The following is an 18894-nucleotide window of genomic DNA, read 5'->3' on the forward strand; positions in this document are numbered from 1 at the left end:
GAAATTTATTGCTAATTTGATCATTAATTTTTTTTTAAAGATTTTATTTATTTATTTGACAGAGAAAGACACAGCGAGAGAGGGAACACAAGCAGGGGGGAGTGGGAGAGGGAGAAGCAGGCTCCCCGCCGAGCAGGGAGCCCGACGTGGGACTCGATCCCGGGACTCCAGGATCATGACCTGAGCCGAAGGCAGTCGCTCAACCAACTGAGCCACCCAGGCGCCCCTGATCATTAATTTTTTTGAAGGATTATTCTGCCTCTCGATTTTACCTCAGGCTGTCTCTGGGAAACATGAGACAAAACAAACACATCTACATTACTTGAAATTCATGAACTCAACATTGTAAATCAAAATAAAACTGTTTAGGACGCATCTCTCATGTTTATAATAATCTTCAGACTATTAATATGAAATGGACCTAGGAAATTGATCTAGGTGTCACTTTATTTCTCACCCAGGGATATTATGTAGCACACAACATCAGAATTTTTAAAAAAGCTTTTTGAGTTTTAAAATATCCCAAGTAAGTTGTTGTAAAACAGACTGAAAGCCATTAAAGAAAGCCAATCAACAAACCCAGTGAGGACAGGGAGACTTGTAACTGCCTGAAAAAAATCTGAAAAGTAAGTATTTCAAAACACAGAAACTGTACCCAAATCAAAGTAAACTGACAGTCCATTCGTCACAAAATTATAAAATGTATTCACTCTTGATGCATGAAAATGGGTGGAATACCAAAAAAAAAAAAATTGGTCAGTTTTTAAATTCTGAGAGGGGTATATTAATGTTTAAAAACATTATTTAAATATTATTCTAAATCTGAAGTCATTATTCAACCAAATAGGAATTCCAGTTCCCCATGGAACAATTGGTAGTCAATCTATCCTAAGTGCTACAGGAGAACCAGAGCAATGCATTGGGGTGTGTGTGTGTATGTGTGTGTGTGAGAAGGGGTGAGGAGACAGGTGGACAGAAGAGGGGAGAAGAGCTAGGAAATCCTGCCCTCTCTGTAGGAAGAGCTAATTAAGAATCTTCACCCACGTCTCCCAAGAGGCTTTGGTATCTACCCTGCTGTTACAAAGAAGAGAAAATGGACTCCATTTTGTCCTGAAAATCTGAGTTTTCCCAAAATGTCTCAGCTTCATCTTATAAATCAATAACCCATTATTTTAAATACAAGTTTTCTAAAGGATAAAACGGTCAAAGGCTCTGGCTAAACATGAGAATAAAAAAAAGAAAGTGTTTTTTCAGAAGACTGAATTCTGCTTTCTTCCCTTTCCCAAATCACCTTTTGTTAAATTTTTTAAAGACCTCAAAAGAAAAACCCACACTATAAAAAAAAGCCTCAACCAACCAACCAAGCCTATGCGTGCAGTGTAGAGTCTGGTATATACAACACCTGTTAATTATTTTGAATCGTGGGCATGTTCTAATTATCTTTCTATATTCAAGGAATCTACATAAAGTTTCCACAATCAAAAGTACATTGAATGAGAGAGTTTTATTACTTCTGTGCTGAACAGGTCTTTTCAAAAGGATCATATAGGTAAAAAGAAAATTTAATCATGAACAAAACCATGTAGCAAACCATGAAACAGCCAAACATTATTCTACTAATATGAGAAAGCAATGTTGTTCTTTTATTTGAGTTTATACTGATTTCTCTTGCTGTCCCTGTATCTCCTCTTTCTGGGTCTTTTTCTTTCCTTCATTGTTTCCCTTCACATGCATTTTTTTTCCTGACTTCTCATTCTGTTCTGCAGTTCGTTCTCCAGCTCTTTTCTTTTTCTCCCTGGTTGCTAAACATTTTGCCTTTCACTGCCTTCATAATGAATGAGCCTGCCATGAAAGCAAGGGTCTGAAACCAAGAGCATAAAAGCCTCAGTTAAATCAAAAACCTTATTTACTATAACTGGCATTCTCATTTCAACATCAATTCAGTTCTTAGGAGCAATTTTAAGACAGGTATCATATGAGCAGAATTTATATCTCTTAAGAGCCTCTTGTGTCTAATTTAAGAAGCCTGGATTTCCCAAGTATATTTAAAAAATACAATTCGTAATTCTGAATTAGTCCAAAATACTCAATTTTGCTAAGAAACAAAATACTGTCCATTTTTAGAATAGTACTACTGACCATAATACTGTCTCCCATATGATGGAAATATGCACACAGAACCAAATCATGACTGAGTGTTGTCTTTCAAAATTTTGCAGCCAAGTGGCCAATTCAGTGGCCTATTAAAATACTTGCTATAAAGACAAGACTAAGGTATACAGTACCTTATCCAGCTCATAGTTCAGGGCTTCCACCAGCACACACACAATTCGTCAAGCGGAAAGATTCACCCACACTCCACGATTTATAGTAACTGATCACTGACTCTGACAAAGAAGGTTTAGCACTTCGTGGGAAACTCTCTCTTAGACACTGAGCACTCATCTGCATGCGGGAAACTTAAGCACAGAGCTGGGGGTGGTCCATCACTCTTAGTCTGAGAAGGATGTGCATTGCCTGAGTAGGGCATGGAGACCTTTAGAAAGGAGTCTAAGAGGATGATGTAGCCCAGGAGAAGGCCAGGCCCTGCACCACTACCTCCTCATTGCCATGGACTGGAAGAAAGAAATGCCCTAATATAAAGGTCATTCACATTAGGACTTGTCCAGCACACAGTGACTAGACGGGAACCAACAAGGACTCAGACTTTTCAACATGAAACACAACGTCTAGCCTCTCTGAGTGCTGGATTCTCTTATTTGGCACACACTTGAAACCTTGAAAACTGTTGCTGTACATTATGTTGCTGCCCTATATCATAGTTAAGATATGAAAATATGGAATATTAGGCTGTCTGTACCAAAGAAAACTGGTACAGCACCTGTTAACATTGCCAAGGGGAAGTCAAGTGCTTCTATCTGAAAAGTCCCTATCGGTAATGTTATTTGACACTTGCTAAAACCATAATTTTATACCTACAGGTAAGGCATTGTACGTAAGAAAAACAAGATCAGAATGTCTCTATGTGCCTTTTAGGCACAGAGCTTCTTCAAAAAATGTTAAAGAGTTTTTGATTTTCATGTAAAATGAAGTAAAAAGAAATTCATAGAGAATAATGTTTAAATTGATGTTTCTAGAAAATGAGTATGAGAGGACTACTGATTTCTTAGTATGAGAAAATATTTGTTGCATACACAGTGCATTTTAAAAGCAGAAAACTATGGTAAACAAATCTGATCCACTGAATTAAAAGTTCTTTAAGAAGTATTAATTGCCGCTAGCAATAATTACAAACAAAATCAATTATTCATGATTCAATCCCTGGTCAAATATTTCATTTGATCATCAGAAAGGTGAAATTTACTGCTCATATAAAAAGCAGCATAAATACAAAGGCTGCCAATCAGGGGATTTCTAGCACAAGAGAGTCAATATCTCAGGGTGCTACCATTTCTACCCACCCCCCACCGCCAGCCCCTAGCCCTTTCCTATGGCCTTAAAAAAGCAAAGTATATTTGCTACATTGAGATTCCTCTGCTTCTTTTCTCAAGTAATTCTTGGTTTGGGGTGATAAATTAGAAAAAGGAAAATAGTTATATCTTGGGATTATTTTTCAAATATATAAATGTCACATCTGTTAGGTAGAGGTCTATAAAAATACATGGAAAAAGAGCCTTGTCTGAAAGGAAAGAATGAGCCCTCAATTTCTATGAGATCAGGTAGAAGACTCTAGAGACCTTACGTTTCATATCCCTGAATCTGGAGCTGTTTAAAACATGACTGTAACTGTAAACATGCTTTATGTTTTCAGTATGTTGCTATCTGTATGAAACATTTACCTGGTTAACCTGACTGCAAAAGTAATTTTTTTTTCCTCTTTAATTAATGACTTGAGAATTTCCATCCTTGGTGAACAGGTCTTGGGGGAGGAAGCAGGAATGTAACTCTTCCTCAAGTGAAGAAAAAGGAGAGACTCCTAAAAGAAGAATGAATCTGAACTAGCCCCTTGGTAGAAAGGACTAAATCAGATTGTATGTTTTTGTTTTTTTTTTTTAAAGGGGAAAAATGATAAAACATACCTACTCTCTAAACTCTTCTATGTTCAAGAAACTAAATACATTTAAGACATCCTGGGGCGCCTGGGGGGCTCAGTTGCTTGGGCAGCGGCCTTTGGCTCAGGTCATGATCCTGCGGTCCTGGGATCCAGCCCCACGTTGAGCTCCCTGCTCAGGAGGGGAGACTGCTTCTCCCTCTCCCTCTGACCCTTACCCTGCTTGTGCTCTCTCTCTCACTCACTCACTCTCTCTCTTTCAAATAAATAAATACAATCTTAAGGGAAAAAAAAAAGAACATCCTGATCACAGTCTTGTACCAACAGAATCTGGGTGAAAGCAGAATGCTAGGATTCCCTACATGACCTTCTAAGTAAGGGACTAGACATGACTTTGAGTTTGCTTCAAAAGAGGCGAGTAACTTATTGCAAGTAGTTGCCTACCAAAGAAACATGGAAATTGATTTTTGTTAACTGGAATCCTCATTTGTGGAGCCAGCCACGGAATACAGGTTTAATGCCCTGATCGACTAATTTTAAAATTCTGCATGCCATAAGGTACTTCTCCAGTGTCACCATATTAGCTGATAATGAGTGAATTACACCTTCTCTAGGGGAACAATCTACACGAATATAAAAACTGCTAAGTCCTACTTTTTCTTCTATACTCTCCAGCTTGTTTCCTTCTGGGAGGGGGGTTTCGGATGTAGCGAGTTCACACCGTCAGATAAGACGTGTGAAATGACTGGACGATCGCCAAGGTTTCACTCCCAGCAAGGCAGAAGTAATTTTTGCATCATTAGTGTGAATGCTGTTAAGGCACTGCTCTTATCAAGAGAGGCACCAAGGAAACCCCAGGGGTCGGAATGCTGGCTCTCCTGGTCTGTCTCATCATGCAAGAACGACAGTTACTGATGAATACGTGCTCTGAAGTCAGGGGGAAAATGCTTCCTATTTTCCAACGTGACTACAACAAAGAAAAGGAGGCAGGACACACTCAAGACGAAATCTTAAATCTGCCTCTAGAGTTGTCTCGATCAAATTATAAATCTTTTGATGCTTCGATTCAACCGTTTCTGTTTTTGTTTCACCAGACAGGAGAGAAATACGAGAAATAATAATCATAAGGCAAAACAGTGTATTTGTTAAGGCCTCCAAATTGGTTGTTAAATAAAATAATAAAGCTATACTGGCTCATCATTTTTAACTCTCTACATTAAATTTAAAGTTAATAATGGAGAGCCAAAATAAAAATGAAGACAGCAATGTTCGTATTTAAAAATGAGTATATGTGGGGAAAGGAATAAAGTGGAAGGAAGGGCTGATGTCAGCCTTTGTGTCGGCAGCTCTAAGTCAAGGCAGCTTCGGTCAATGACACACAGTAAGAGGGACTCACGTCACCTCGGCAGGGTGTTCTCTTCGGCAATGGCAACTGCATTCCAATGGGCCAAAACGCTCCATAAATAGGCTAGGCATTTGGGAAAAATCACCCACTGCAGTGTCATCCTCTAATACATGAGCTTTGCTTGGGGAGTCATATTGCAAGAAAAAGGAATCTTAAGATTAAGGCAGAAGTCTGGACTACTGCCTGGGTTCAGAAGAGACCCGAGTATTTAACCGTTTGTGCTCTAAGAGACTTTTAAAAAGCACTGTGATCATATTCTTTCTCCTGAAATAGTGACAAGTCACTGAGAGTTAATGTGAGCATTTTTACTGTGTTTATTCTCGAGACAGACAGGCTCTACTTCCGGTACTTACGTATCTAATATAATCACGTATGTACAAGTGTGGAACGTACCTAGAGCACACACACACACACACACATATTCTGTGTAAGAATGAAAGCAAAGAAAAACACTAAGTTGGCTCAAATAATATGTCCCCTAGGAGCACTTGCTTGGCATTGTACAATTGAGAGAATTTCATTACCTATTACTCTGGGGGGAAAAAAAGCAAAAATCTCTTAAACTCAGATGTCTGAACAAGCTGGTCCAGGATTTCAATTCAAAGGCCAACTAAATATCACAAATATGCTTTCTAATTTTTTCCTATTTTTACTAACAAAGGAGTTTTCCTTTTTCCAGTGCCAAAAGCAAAATTAGCCAGAGTTAAGTATAAAGGATTTTGAGATGGAAAACGAAACTGAGTATCTGAAAAAAAAGTGGGAAATTCATTTCTTATAAGAACATAATTGATTAAAAACTCCAATATCTACTTAAATCTAAAGTATATGTGCTCATTGTTGGTAGGACATTAAGTGCTTGCATTCGGGTTTTATTATAAGGTAAGAGTTAATGGTCTTAAGATGATGAAGTTGTGAAGTTAAATCAAAGGCACCAAATCCAAAGAAGATTGTCATAACCACTTTCACATTCCTTAAAAGCTTTGGCATCTTCCTGAATTTTACCATGTAAATGTGACAAAACCATATACTACTTTTGCCACAGAGACAAAAAGCAATTACTCCATTAAACAGTAACATTTTAAAATGTGAGGTAACAAAGATTTAGGACAATCTTGAAGGTAAGAAGTGGCAGAAAAATTCTTACTTTTAAAAAAGAGAAAACAATCCCGTTTTAGCAGTCTCCAAAGAACAAAAGACAGACTCTTTTGGAGGCTTGCTTTTGGACTTCAACTTGATGCAGTTATCAACAGACAAAAGGATGGAAACATAGAAAAATGTAATTCCGGTTAAAGACAGATGTCGTGTGGGGGCCACTCACTCAGCTTTAATTTACAAATGCCAAATTCATCTTTATATGTTAAAGAGAAAATTACAATTTGGATCGTATAATACTCATCTATAAGTATGAAGGTTTGCAGGAGGGCTGACAAACCAGCATCATAAATTTTTCTCCCTGGAATTAAGTATCAACTCATCTGGCCAGTTAGAAAAGTTAAAGGGTAGGACATATATGTAGGGATGCAGAGAATAGTTACCTTCAGCTGATTATTGAAAATATCAATCTCCTGTAGTTTTGATCTGGTTTCTTTCTCAACTTCATCCAGTTGGTCTCGTAGCTGCTGCCGAGCTAGCTCTTTTGCTTCTAAGGCTCTTTTGAGTGTAAGAAGTGAATCTCCTATTTTAGAAAAACATTGCAAGATAAGAAAAGCAAACTGGTAGTGAGGAAAATGGTTTTTAATGTTCTCATTTCACGGAGGGCAAGTCATGCCAGTAGAAGAGGAAAAGGGCGACTTTAAAAAGCAAACACCTACTGTGCAAACTGTTCTGCTGAACTTGTTTGAGTTGGTCATTGAGTATCTGTTTTTCTGGAATAAGTCTTCCGAGCATTTGCTGAGCCTCCTAGGAGAGAAGGAGGAAAACAACAATGAGCTGACAGGGAAAACTACCATGTCTACATTCCACATCCAGGCAGACGTAAGTCCGTTTACTTGTCCGTCAAAGACTCATCTAATCTCACCCCAAATCCTCTATGTAGAAACTGCATTTAATCACTTGTCAGGGCAACATTTGCTTTTTTGCCAAGCAATTAACTATTTGCCAAATGCTTTTCACTGAAATAAAGTTAAGACAGTTATAGCTCTCTTGAGATTTCTTAAATTTTTGTTGACTTACTGCCTATTTATAAGCTTTCAAAAATGTACTTTAAGTACAACTCAGCAGAGAAAACCGGAAGTACTGATTTCTCCCTTGCACTGGGATCAAACATAAATGCAGTTGATTCTACTGTTTGCAAACTGACTGAGTAATTTGAACAGGAACTACTCTACTCTGAACTTTGATACTTAATAAGGCAAATTAAGGTTTACCATACACCTGAAGATGGAAATAGAAATCAGTAAGAGATTTCTAGGGGCTCCTGGGTGGCTAAGTCGTTAAGCCTTTGGCTCAGGTCACGATCCCAGGGTCTTGGGATCGAGCCCCACATCGGGCTCCCTGCTCAGCGGGGCGCCTGCTTCTCCCTCTCCCACTCCCCCGCCCCCTGGCTTGTGTTGCCTCTCTCGCTGTCAAAAAATATATAAAATCTTTAAAAAAAAAAAGAAAAAGAAGAAGAAGAGACTTCTAACGATAGAATCTTGGCCGCCATATGTTTTTCCACCACTGAGGATGGACCTATAATTTTAATCAGGTACATAAAAGTCTTGAACCAACTATTTTTTACCTGATATGAGAAAAAAGCTAACCCACACTGTGAAAGGCTATTTGGAGTTTTCATGGATGACCTGTGAAGCACCGTATTTGCTTAAGTTCAGCTGAGAGTATCCTATATAGTTTCTACACATTTCAGTAAAATGACAGCCTTTCTGGGGCAGAATAACAAATACTTGATTTTCATTTTTATCTTGATTTTAAAAAATCTCATTAAGGGGGCACCTGTGATGAGCACTGGGTGTTGTATGTAAGTGATGAATCAATAAATTCTACACCTGAAAGTAATAGGCATTGTATGTTAACTACGTGGAATTTAAATAAAAACTTGAAAAAATCTCTATGTGTTGATTTTTGGTTTGAGAAAATAAAAATGCCTTAATTGAAAATTTTTATCAGAGGCTAAGAAGCAGTCCTTTTTGGAACAACCATTCTTAGATACAGACTGGCTTATATGCAATAAATCTTTGTGTGCCACAATTCTGAATAGGAGAGAGATATAGTTCAACAGAAAGGATCTGGAAGCATCGTCTCATATGAATAATCCACACCCGTTTCCCCAAATCTGGACAAAACAGAATATACAATTCAGATTGTTTCCCCAAAAAGGCCCAGCCAACTGAGCTTCTCCTATTCTCCTCCCTAAATTAAGGAAAGGCCTCTTACCCAATGCAAAAGTTTCTTTCCTGTACCAAGACAAACAATAACACATCAAGATAAAACCTAGCTCAGATCACTGAGACTACTTAACGTATATAAACATCACTTTTAAATGCCAACCTAAGTTTCTAAAATAAGTCATAAACCAACATGAAGGGCTACCTGACTCATCTGCACAGCAAGTATCTGCTAGTAACAGTAAGGAAAAGGAACCAATATCTCATAGCCTATGATGTACCCGGCCTTCTTCAAGCCATGTATTATTTTTCACTTCACTACTTTTTCAGGAACCCTAATTTGTATTTTATTATCAATAAGTGAACATAATGTCAATCTTAAATAATAAAAAATGTGTTTGGTCACAGGGCATTCAGTGAGATAATAAATAAACACGTGGCCTTCACTCCTAAATTTTCTAAGAGAATATTTTATGAAACTTCTCATAGTTAATGAAAGACATATAAAAAAGTTACCATATAGAAGAATATACTTTTAAAAGGTACATGCACTTTTTAATATGTTCAAACAATTTCTAGCTGTGAACATCTGACACTATTTACAGTATAGGTCATAACTTAATATCTCAAATTGACTAGGACTTCAAAGTATATGAAACAATAACTGACAGAACTGGAAGAAAAAAGGAAAAATTTACAATGGTAGGGCTTTCAACATCCTCTGGCAGCAGCTGGAAGAGGTCACAAAATCAGTAAGGACATAGAAAACACAAAAAACACCATGAATCAATTTTCTGTGATTGATGTTTATGAGATACTCCACCCAACTACAACAGAGTACCTATTATTTACAAGTGCCCATAAAATATTCACCAACACAATCATATGCTAAGCCACAAAATAAGTCTCAGTAAACTTAAAAAGATTAAAAAGAATTGAAATCATACAGAGTATGCTTACAGCTTATAACATAAATAAATCAGAAATCAGCAAGATATCTGAAAAACAATCGAAATATTTGGAAACTAAATGGCATAATTCTAAATAACCCATCAAAGAAGAAATGGCCAAGAAAATCAAAAAAGATTTTGAACTGAATGGATACAAAAACACATTAAAAAGTTGTGTAATATGGCTATGACAATGCTTAGAAGGAAGTTTATACCTTAATAAAATGTTTACATCAGAAATGAAAATAGGTCCAAATTCAATAATCTAAGCTTCCTTTTTATGAAGCTAGAAAAAAGCAAATTAAATACAAAATAAGTAGGTGGAAGGAAATAATAAAAAGCGTAACTAAATGAAACAGAAAACAGATACAGCATGAAGAAAAATCGATACAATCAAAAGCTTATTTAAAAAAAAAATCAATGAAATCAATAAACTTCTAGCTAGACTGATGGAGAAAAGGAGGAGGGGGAAGGAGAGGAAGGTAAAGAAGAGGAAATGTTGAAGGGGGAAGGAGATACGAATTCCCATGATCAGGAATGAAAGAAGTGACATCACTACAGATACTACAGACTTGCAAAGAACTAACAGAATATTGTAATCAACTCTATACAAATAAATTTGACAATTTAGATGAAATGAAAAAATTCACTGTAAGATACAAATCATCAGACTCAAGAAGAAACAGAAAATCTGAACAACCCTAGATCTACTAACTACATTTTGCTATTAAAATCCTACCACAAGAAAGACTCCAGGCCCAGATGGCTTCACTGATGAACGAAAATTTAAAGGAAAAATACCATTTCAACACATTTTTAGAAAATAGAGGAGGAAGGAATACTCTCCCACTATTTTCTTATTTATTACCCTGATACCAAAACAGGATAAGGACATTACAAGAAAACTATAAACCAATATCTTTCAAGAATTTAAATTAAAAGACATTTAATAATAGCATATTGAATCAAGTAAAATATTTTTTTAAATGGAAAGACACCATGATCAAGTATGGCTTATCTCAGGAATGGAAGGTTGGCTTAACATTCAAATTTCAGTCAATGTAAATCACCATATGAACAAAATAAAGAGAAAAAACATGTAAACATCTCAGTAGATGCAGAAAAAAAAAATCATGACCCAACTCAATATCCATTCATGATTTAAAAAACCCTCAGCAAAAAAGGAACAGGAGGAAAATCCCTAACTTGATTAAGAGCATCTAAAAAAAACTATAGTTAACACCATACTTAATGGTCAGAAATTGAATGCTTTCCCCTTAAGATCAAGACTCTTACCACTTCTAGTCAACATAGTACTGAAGCACTCACACACTGCTGGGGAGAATGTAAAATGGTACAACCACCTTGGAAACAGTTTTGACAGTTTCCTATAGGGTTAACCATATATTTATATGACACATTAATGCCACTCCTAAAATTAAACCAAGAGAAATAAAACATATTTCCACATCAAGACTTGTAATTAAATACTCATTGCAGTCTTTACACAAAAGTCCCAAACTGGAAAGAACCTAAATGTCAATCAACAGGTGAATGGCTAAACAGGGAAATACTACTCAGTGATAAAAAGAAACAAACTACTGATTTGCTCAGAAATATGGATAAATCTCAACATCATCAGGCTGAGAAAAATCACAAACTTCAAAAATGGTCATCTTTCATGATGATATGCAGAATAGTACCTACATGAATTTGATGTTCCCCACCTCCCAGCTCAATAAGTGAAACTAAGCCAGGTGATATTATGGCAACTTGGTGGTCAACTTTGGATACATAATAAAATGAAAGCAGAACTGTGTATAACATTCCATTATGTTCCCAACTATTCACCATCCATCTCTGATACTCCCCCTAGAATAATGAACTGCACCTCTTTATTGCGACGATCAGAGTAAAGCCAGTCTCATGAGTGAACTATAGGTCCTCCACAATCCAGTCCCCGCCAACTGCAACCACATTGGTCTCCTTGCTCTATCCACATCCCAAACACAGGGTACAATGTCACAACATTCACGCTGCTGTCTCTCCACCCTCACCTTGCTCTGCCAGACAGCCACACCACTTAGCTGCTTCTCTTTCAAGTCTTTGCTCAGCTGGGACCTCACCACTTAATTTAAAATACTGTGCTCCATGGGATGCCTGGGGGGCTCAGTCGGTTGAGCGTCCGTAACTCTTGGTTTCACCTCAGGTCATAATCTCGGGGTCATGAGATCGAGCCCTGTGTCAGGAACCATGCTCAGTGGGGAGTCTGCTTGAGAGTCTTTCCCTCTGTCCCCACCCCTAAATGAATGAAGGAACAAATAAATGAATCTTAAAAAAATAATAAAAGTAAAAATACTGCCCTCGGGGCTCTTGGCTGGCTCAGTCAGTGGAGTGTGCAACTCTCAATCTTGGGGTTATGAGTTCAAGCCCTACATTGGGTGTCGAGATTACTTAAAACAAAACAAAACAAAACAAAACAAAAACCTACCACCCTCCTTCTCCCCAGGACTCTTTCCGATTCACTCTCCGGAGCACTTTTCAAACTCTAATAGAGGACGCACTTGACCTTTCTTGTTAGTGTCTGTCTGCCCGCAAATAGAAGGTTAGCTCCATGAAGGCGGGGTTCTTGTATCTCCTGTTCACTGCTGGACCCTCAGTGCCTCCGAGAGCCCCTGGTTGGTACACAGCAGTGCTCAGCAAATGTGTGTTGAATTTGTTTACTCGACAGCCTACTTTTCAGACTTTTGTCTACTTCATCTTCCCTTCCCAGCACCGAGTACATGGTAGATGCTGGGTGCTTGTAAGAATAAATGAGTGAAATGAATGAGAGGAAAAGCAGGGCTTGTAACCCTAAAAGCATTTAAGGGATGTATTTTCTCACCTGTAATTGTTGCTGTAGGTGGGTGATTTCAGCAATTCTCAACTCTCTGGATTTGTTTGTACTCTCAATTTCTTGCCTTTGTGTGGTCAATCGACACCTGATATCTTGAAGTTTTCCTTCTAGTTGATGCTTTTTATCATTCTTTAACAGGTGAAAAATAATTATTATTATTACCATTTCTAATGGTTCAGAGGTAGTAAACAGTTGACCCTTGACCAACATGAGTTAGAACTACACGGGTCCAGCTACACATGGATTTTTGTCAATAAATAACAGTACACTACTGTAAATGTATGTTCGCTTCTTTATGACTTTATTCACATTTTCTTACTTCTAACTTTATGGTAAGAATACAGTATATAATACATATAACATATGAAATATGTGTCAATTCACTTTTTATGTTATCAGTAAGGCTTCTGGTCCACAGTAGGCTACTAGCAGTTAAGTTTTAGGGGAGTCAAAAGTTACACAAAGCATTCTGACTGCATAGGATCTGTGCCCATAAGCCCCATGTTGTTCAAGGTTCAACTGTAGTCCCAAAGCATAATCAAACTTGACTCACTAGAGCTTCTAATTCAAATTCCAGAGTCTTTTTCTTTGCTTTCAGTACAACTATGTCTTCTTGTTCTTTGTTTCTTTGATTGAGTAGTTCTTGTCTTCGATTCCGTTCCCATTCAAGTTGTCGTTGCCTTTCAAGTTCTCGCTTTGCAGCCTGTGGCATTTACAAACAGACAACTTATTAACTTTTTTATTCCTGACATGATACAATGTCACTTAATAAATGTAACATCCAGGAAGTCTTTTGTTTTAGGGATAAAATGTTACACATTGCAAAAGCTTCTATTACAAAATAGCAAAACAAAATTTACACAAACATAGTATTCCTTCTATGGCAAAAAGAGAATATTTAGAAAAGCTATTATAGTCAGATAAGATGAGGACAGACAGGATTCATTTCATCATTGGAATTCGATTGTTTATGCCTTCAAGAATGTTTGAAGTGATAAAAAGAAAACTGTTCTTCCTCATTTACTGACTTATAAGGAGCAAGAAAAATGTCTTTAATCTAGTCCACTAAAACCCCAGAACAAAAAAGCAAAAACAAAAAATACCCTCAAAATAAAAACTTTCTTCTATCAAATGAGAAATTACTCATCTCAAGTTTTAAAAGTTTATTGATCCCCCCCCTCTCCCCTAATCATTCATTTTCTTTTTACCACAGGAGCTTCCATAATTTCTGTGGCAATGACCACTCTCTTTTAAGCTGACTCTGATGGCTGCTGGGAAAAGTACACATCCAGAGCACCTGGCACTCTTTTTTCCTTTCTTTTTTTTTTTTTTAAGATTTTTTTATTTTTGAGAGAGAGAGAGCATGAGCAGGGGGAAGGGCAGAGGGAGAAGCAGGCTCCCCGACTCGGGGCTCGATCCCAGGACCCCGAAATCATGACCTGAGCGGGAGGCAGATGCTTAACCAACTGAGCCACCCAGTGCCCCCACCTGGCACTCTTTATTGTAATTACTTCTTATGTACCTGTCCTCCAACTACCCTTTGGGCCTGAGGACAGTGAAGTACCTATCTATAACTACTCTATGGACTATGGATGCCTGGCACATGGTAAATGACTATTAAGTGATTCTGAATAAATACTCCGAAGTGTCTTCAAAAAATCAAAACAGAGCAAAACATTGAGAAAGGGAAAGTGGTCTATCTTTTGGCTGTCCATTCCGGGAATTAAAACCCTGTTAGTATCTGTGTGTGTCTCCCTGAATACGAAGGCTTACTCCTCTAAGTTTTCTGAAGCAACAACAGGAGATGAAACCAAAGCATTGTGTTTTTATAAAGAAAAATCTCTCATATGTAAAATATATTTCATTCACACAAAAGAATCATGGCACTGATTCTGCAGCAATATTCTAAAGTTGGAAATTCAGACGAAAGATCGGCTTAGTCCCTATCCAGGGATGGCACCAAATTTATGAGTCTTTCCCTCAAATATACTGAAGATTTCCTATACATATTTTTTTTAAAGTGGAGAAAAGGGGGCAGGGAACAATATAATTAGTACAATCCCGTTACAGGGGTTAAGAAAAAACTGCACTAGGGCGCCTGGGTGGCTCAGTCGGTTAAGCGACTGCCTTCGGCTCAGGTCATGATCCTGGAGTCCCGGGATCGAGTCCCGCGTCGGGCTCCCCGCTCTGCGGGGAGCCTGCTTCTCAACCTCTCCCATTCCCCCTGCTTGTGTTCCCTCTCTCGCTGTGTCTCTGTCAAATAAATAAATAAAATCTTAAAAAAAAAGAAAAAACTGCACTAAACCCCCAACATCTCCACCAGATGACCTTTAATATTTCCACATACATATATAAATGTAGAGAAAAAAAGTCTGAAAAATTCTTTTTTTAAAAAATTTTATTATTATTATTATTTTTATTTGACAGAGATAGAGAGAGCAGGAACACAAGCAGGGGGAGTGAGAGAGGGAGAAGCAGGCTTCCCACTGAGCAGGGAGCCCGATGCGGGGCTTGATCCCCGGACCCCAGGACCATGACCCAAGCCGAAGGCAGACGCTTAATGACTGAGCCACCCAGGCGCCCCTGAAAAACTCTTAACTAGTATCAGTGGTTTGGTACGAGACTGTATTCTCAAAAGCCTGACCCTGAATGTTCTTAGCAACATCATTCATAATAGTCAACAAAGTCGAAAACAACTCAAACGTCCATCAACTGATGAATGGATAACTATAATGTGGTCTGTCTGTGTCATGGAATATTCTTCATTCATAAAAAGGAATGAAGTACTGATAACATGCTAAGTGGAAACGAGCCACAAAAGGTCACACGTCGTAGCATTCCATTTCTATGAAATGTCCGCAAGAGGCAAACACGTAGAGACAGGAAGTCAGTCAGTGGCTGCTGAGGGCTGGGGAGTAACTGCTTTATGGGTCAGGAATTTCTTCTTGGGGTGAGGACACTGCTCTGGAATTAGACAGTGGCGATGGTCGCCCAACTCTGTGACTAAACTAAAACTAGCGAACTATACAAAGAAAAAAGAGGACCGTGTTAATCGATTACTTGAATACTTAGGGAAGAAGGGCGGCAAGATGGGGCGCCTGGGTGGCTCAGTCGTTAAGCATCTGCCTTCGGCTCAGGTCATGATCCCAGGGTCCTGGGATCGAGCCCTGCATCGGGCTCCCTGCTCGGCGGGAAGCCTGCTTCTCCCTCTCCCACTCCCCCTGCTTGTGTTCCCTCTCTCGCTGTGTCTCTCTCTGTCAAATAAATAAAATCTTTAGGGCGCCTGGGTGGCTCAGTCGGTTAAGCGACTGCCTTCGGCTCAGGTCATGATCCTGGAGTCCCGGGATCGAGTCCCGCATCGGGCTCCCTGCTCGGTGGGGAGTCTGCTTCTGCCTCTGACCCTCCTCCCTCTCATGCTCTCTGTCTCTCATTCTCTCTGTCTCAAATGAATAAATAAAATCTTAAAAATAAATAAATAAATAAATAAATAAATAAATAAATAAATAAAATCTTAAAAAAAAAGTTAAAAAAAAAAAGAAGGGCGCAAGAGCACACGCGCCCATCGTGGGCCCCACAGCGCCTTACCTCGCGCCTCTCGATTTCCTTCCTCCTCTCCTCCTCTCTCTGGCGTTCCAGTTCCCGCTGCTTTTCCAGCTGCTTCTCCAACTCCAGCTGCCGCTTGCGCTCCTGCTCGTGGCGCTCCCGCTCCTTGCGCTCCTGCTCGGCGCGCTCCAGCTGCGCCAGGCGCTCGTGCTCCTTCCGCTGTTGCTCCAGCAGCGCTTGTCTCCGCTTCTCCAGCTCCAGACTGCCGCGCTCGAAATTCTCACGCTTCTTATCCTCAAACGTTACTTGAAAACGAGAAGCAGGAAGATGCTGGGAAGTCGTGACTCGCAACATACTCTTTTCAAAGGACAATTCAGGCACCTTGGAGAGGTGGAGTATAAAGGCAAAGCAGAGCTCCCGAAGCTAACGACCTGCCCGTGCCTCACGCAGAAGCGCCACGACACCAAAAACTTTTATTTATTTTTTTTTGACACCAGAAAACGTTTAGAACAAATATTGAGTAAAACTGCAGAATACAAAATCAATATACAGCAATTGGTTGCATTTCTATAGACTAATAATGAACGATCGGAAGAAATTAAGAAAACAATCCCACATACGATGGCATCAAAGAATACAAATTAAAACCACAATGAGGGCGCCTGGGTGGCTCAGTTGGTTAAGCGACTGCCTTCGGCTCAGGTCATGATCCTGGAGTCCCGGGATCGAGTCCCGCGTCGGGCTCCCTGCTCGGCGGGGAGTCTGCTTCTCCCTCTGACCCTCCTCCCTCTCATGCTCTCTATCTCATTCTCTTTCTCAAATAAATAAATAAAATTTAAAAAAAAGAAAATCCTTAAAAAAAAAAAAAAAGCTAGAAATCTTGGGTGCCTGGGTGGCTCAGTCGGTTAAGCGACTGCCTTCGGCTCAGGTCATGATCCTGGAGTCCCGCGATCGAGTCCCGCATCGGGCTCCCTGCTCGGCGGGGAGTCTGCTTCTCCCTCTGACCCTCCCCCTCTCATGCTCTCTCTCTCTCTCTCTCATTCTCTCTCTCAAATAAATAAATAAAAAATCTTAAAAAAAAAAAAAAAACCACAATGAGATACCACCTCACACCAGTCAGAATGGCTAAAATTCACAAGTCAAGAAAGGACAAATGTTGGCGGGGATGCGGAGAAAGGGGAACCCTCTTCCACTGTTGGTGGGAATGCAAGCTGGTGCAGCCACTCTGGAAAACAGTATGGAGGTTCCTCAAAAAGTTGAAAATAGAGCTACCATACGATCCAGCAATTGCACTACTGGGTATTTACCCCAAAGATACAAATGTAGTGATCCGAAGGGGCACGTGCACCCCCAATGTTTATTGCAGCAATGTCCACAATAGCCAAACTATGGAAAGAACCAAGATGTCCATCGGCAGATGAAAGGATAAGGAAGATGTGGTATATATATACAATGGAATATTATGCAGCCATCAGAAAAATGAAATATTGCCATTCGCAACGACATGGATGGAACTAGAGGATATTATGCTAAGTGAAATAAGTCAATCAGAGAAAGACAATTATCATATGATCTAGCTGATATGTGGAATTTGAGAAACAAGGCAGAGGATCATAGGGGAAGGGAGTGAAAAATGAAACAGGACGAAATCAGAGAGGGAGACAACCATAAGAGACTCTTAATCTCAGGAAACAAACTGAGGGTTGCTGGAGTGGAGGAGGGTGGGAGGGATGGGGTGGCAGGGTGATGGGCACTGGGGAGGGTATATGCTACGGTGAATGCTGCGAACTGTATAAGACTGATGAATCACAGATAATACATTATATGTTAGTAAATAAAATAAAAATCACAAATAATACATTATATGTTAATAAAAATAAATTAATTTAAAAAAAAAAAGAATACCTAGGAATAAATTTAACCAAGATGGGGAAAGACCTGTATACTGAAACCTCTAAGACGCCGGGGATGAAAGAAACTGAGACATAATTAAATGGAAAAGTATTCCATGATCAGAATCAGACTGGAAGAAATAATATCATTAAAATGTCCACACTAACCAAAGCAAGCTATAAATTCAATGCAGTTCCTGTCATTCCAGTGGCATTTTTCACAGAACTAAAATAATCCTAAAATTTATATGGAACCACAAAAGATCACAAATAGCCAAAGCAGTCTTGAGAGAAAGAAGACCAAATCTAGAGCTATCATGCTCCCTGATTTCAAACTACACTGCAAAGCTATAGTAATCAAAACAATATTATTGGCATAAAAACAGATACAGATCAATGGAACAGAACAGAGAGCCCAGAAACAAACCCATGCTTAAATGGTCAATTAATTTACAACAAATAAGGCAAGAATATACAATGGGAAAAGAAAAGTCTTTGCAATAAATGGTGCTAGACACCTACCACATGCAGAAGAATGACACTGGACCACTTTCTTCTCACACCAGGCACAAAAATTAGCTCAAAACAGATTAAAGACATAAATGTTAGATCTAAAGCATAAAACTCCTAGAAGAAAACATAGGCAGTAAAACTCACCGACAGTGCTGATGGAACACTGCTTTTTGGAACGGACTCCAAAGGCAGTAACAATAAAAGTAAAAACAAACACATGGGATTATGTCAAACTATAAAGCTTCTTCACAGCAAAGGAAACCATCAACAAAATAAAAAGCCAACCTTCTGAACGGGAAAAGAAATTTGCAAATCATATAT

The 18894-nt window shown here is 38.9% G+C and overlaps 1 protein-coding gene across 6 annotated transcripts in view; it reads right to left on the bottom strand.

Moving 5' to 3' along the window:
* ITSN1 (intersectin 1) overlaps window positions 1–18894 on the bottom strand; it is a 214063-nt gene that overhangs the window by 87164 nt on the left and 108005 nt on the right. For all 6 annotated transcript variants that reach the window (XM_064579196.1, XM_064579188.1, XM_064579191.1 and 3 more), the window contains 5 exons: window positions 16211–16473; window positions 13179–13328; window positions 12614–12754; window positions 7268–7355; window positions 6992–7131 (listed from right to left, as the gene is read on the bottom strand). In XM_064579196.1, the coding sequence (XP_064435266.1) occupies window positions 6992–7131; window positions 7268–7355; window positions 12614–12754; window positions 13179–13328; window positions 16211–16473 (782 nt within the window). The remainder of the gene's footprint in view (window positions 1–6991; window positions 7132–7267; window positions 7356–12613; window positions 12755–13178; window positions 13329–16210; window positions 16474–18894) is intronic.

The sequence above is a fragment of the Mirounga angustirostris genome, unplaced genomic scaffold (assembly GCF_029215605.1).
Source record: "Mirounga angustirostris isolate CCGP_5_RB_7025 unplaced genomic scaffold, mMirAng1.0.hap1 SCAF_1, whole genome shotgun sequence".
Classification (NCBI taxonomy): Eukaryota; Metazoa; Chordata; class Mammalia; order Carnivora; family Phocidae; genus Mirounga; species Mirounga angustirostris.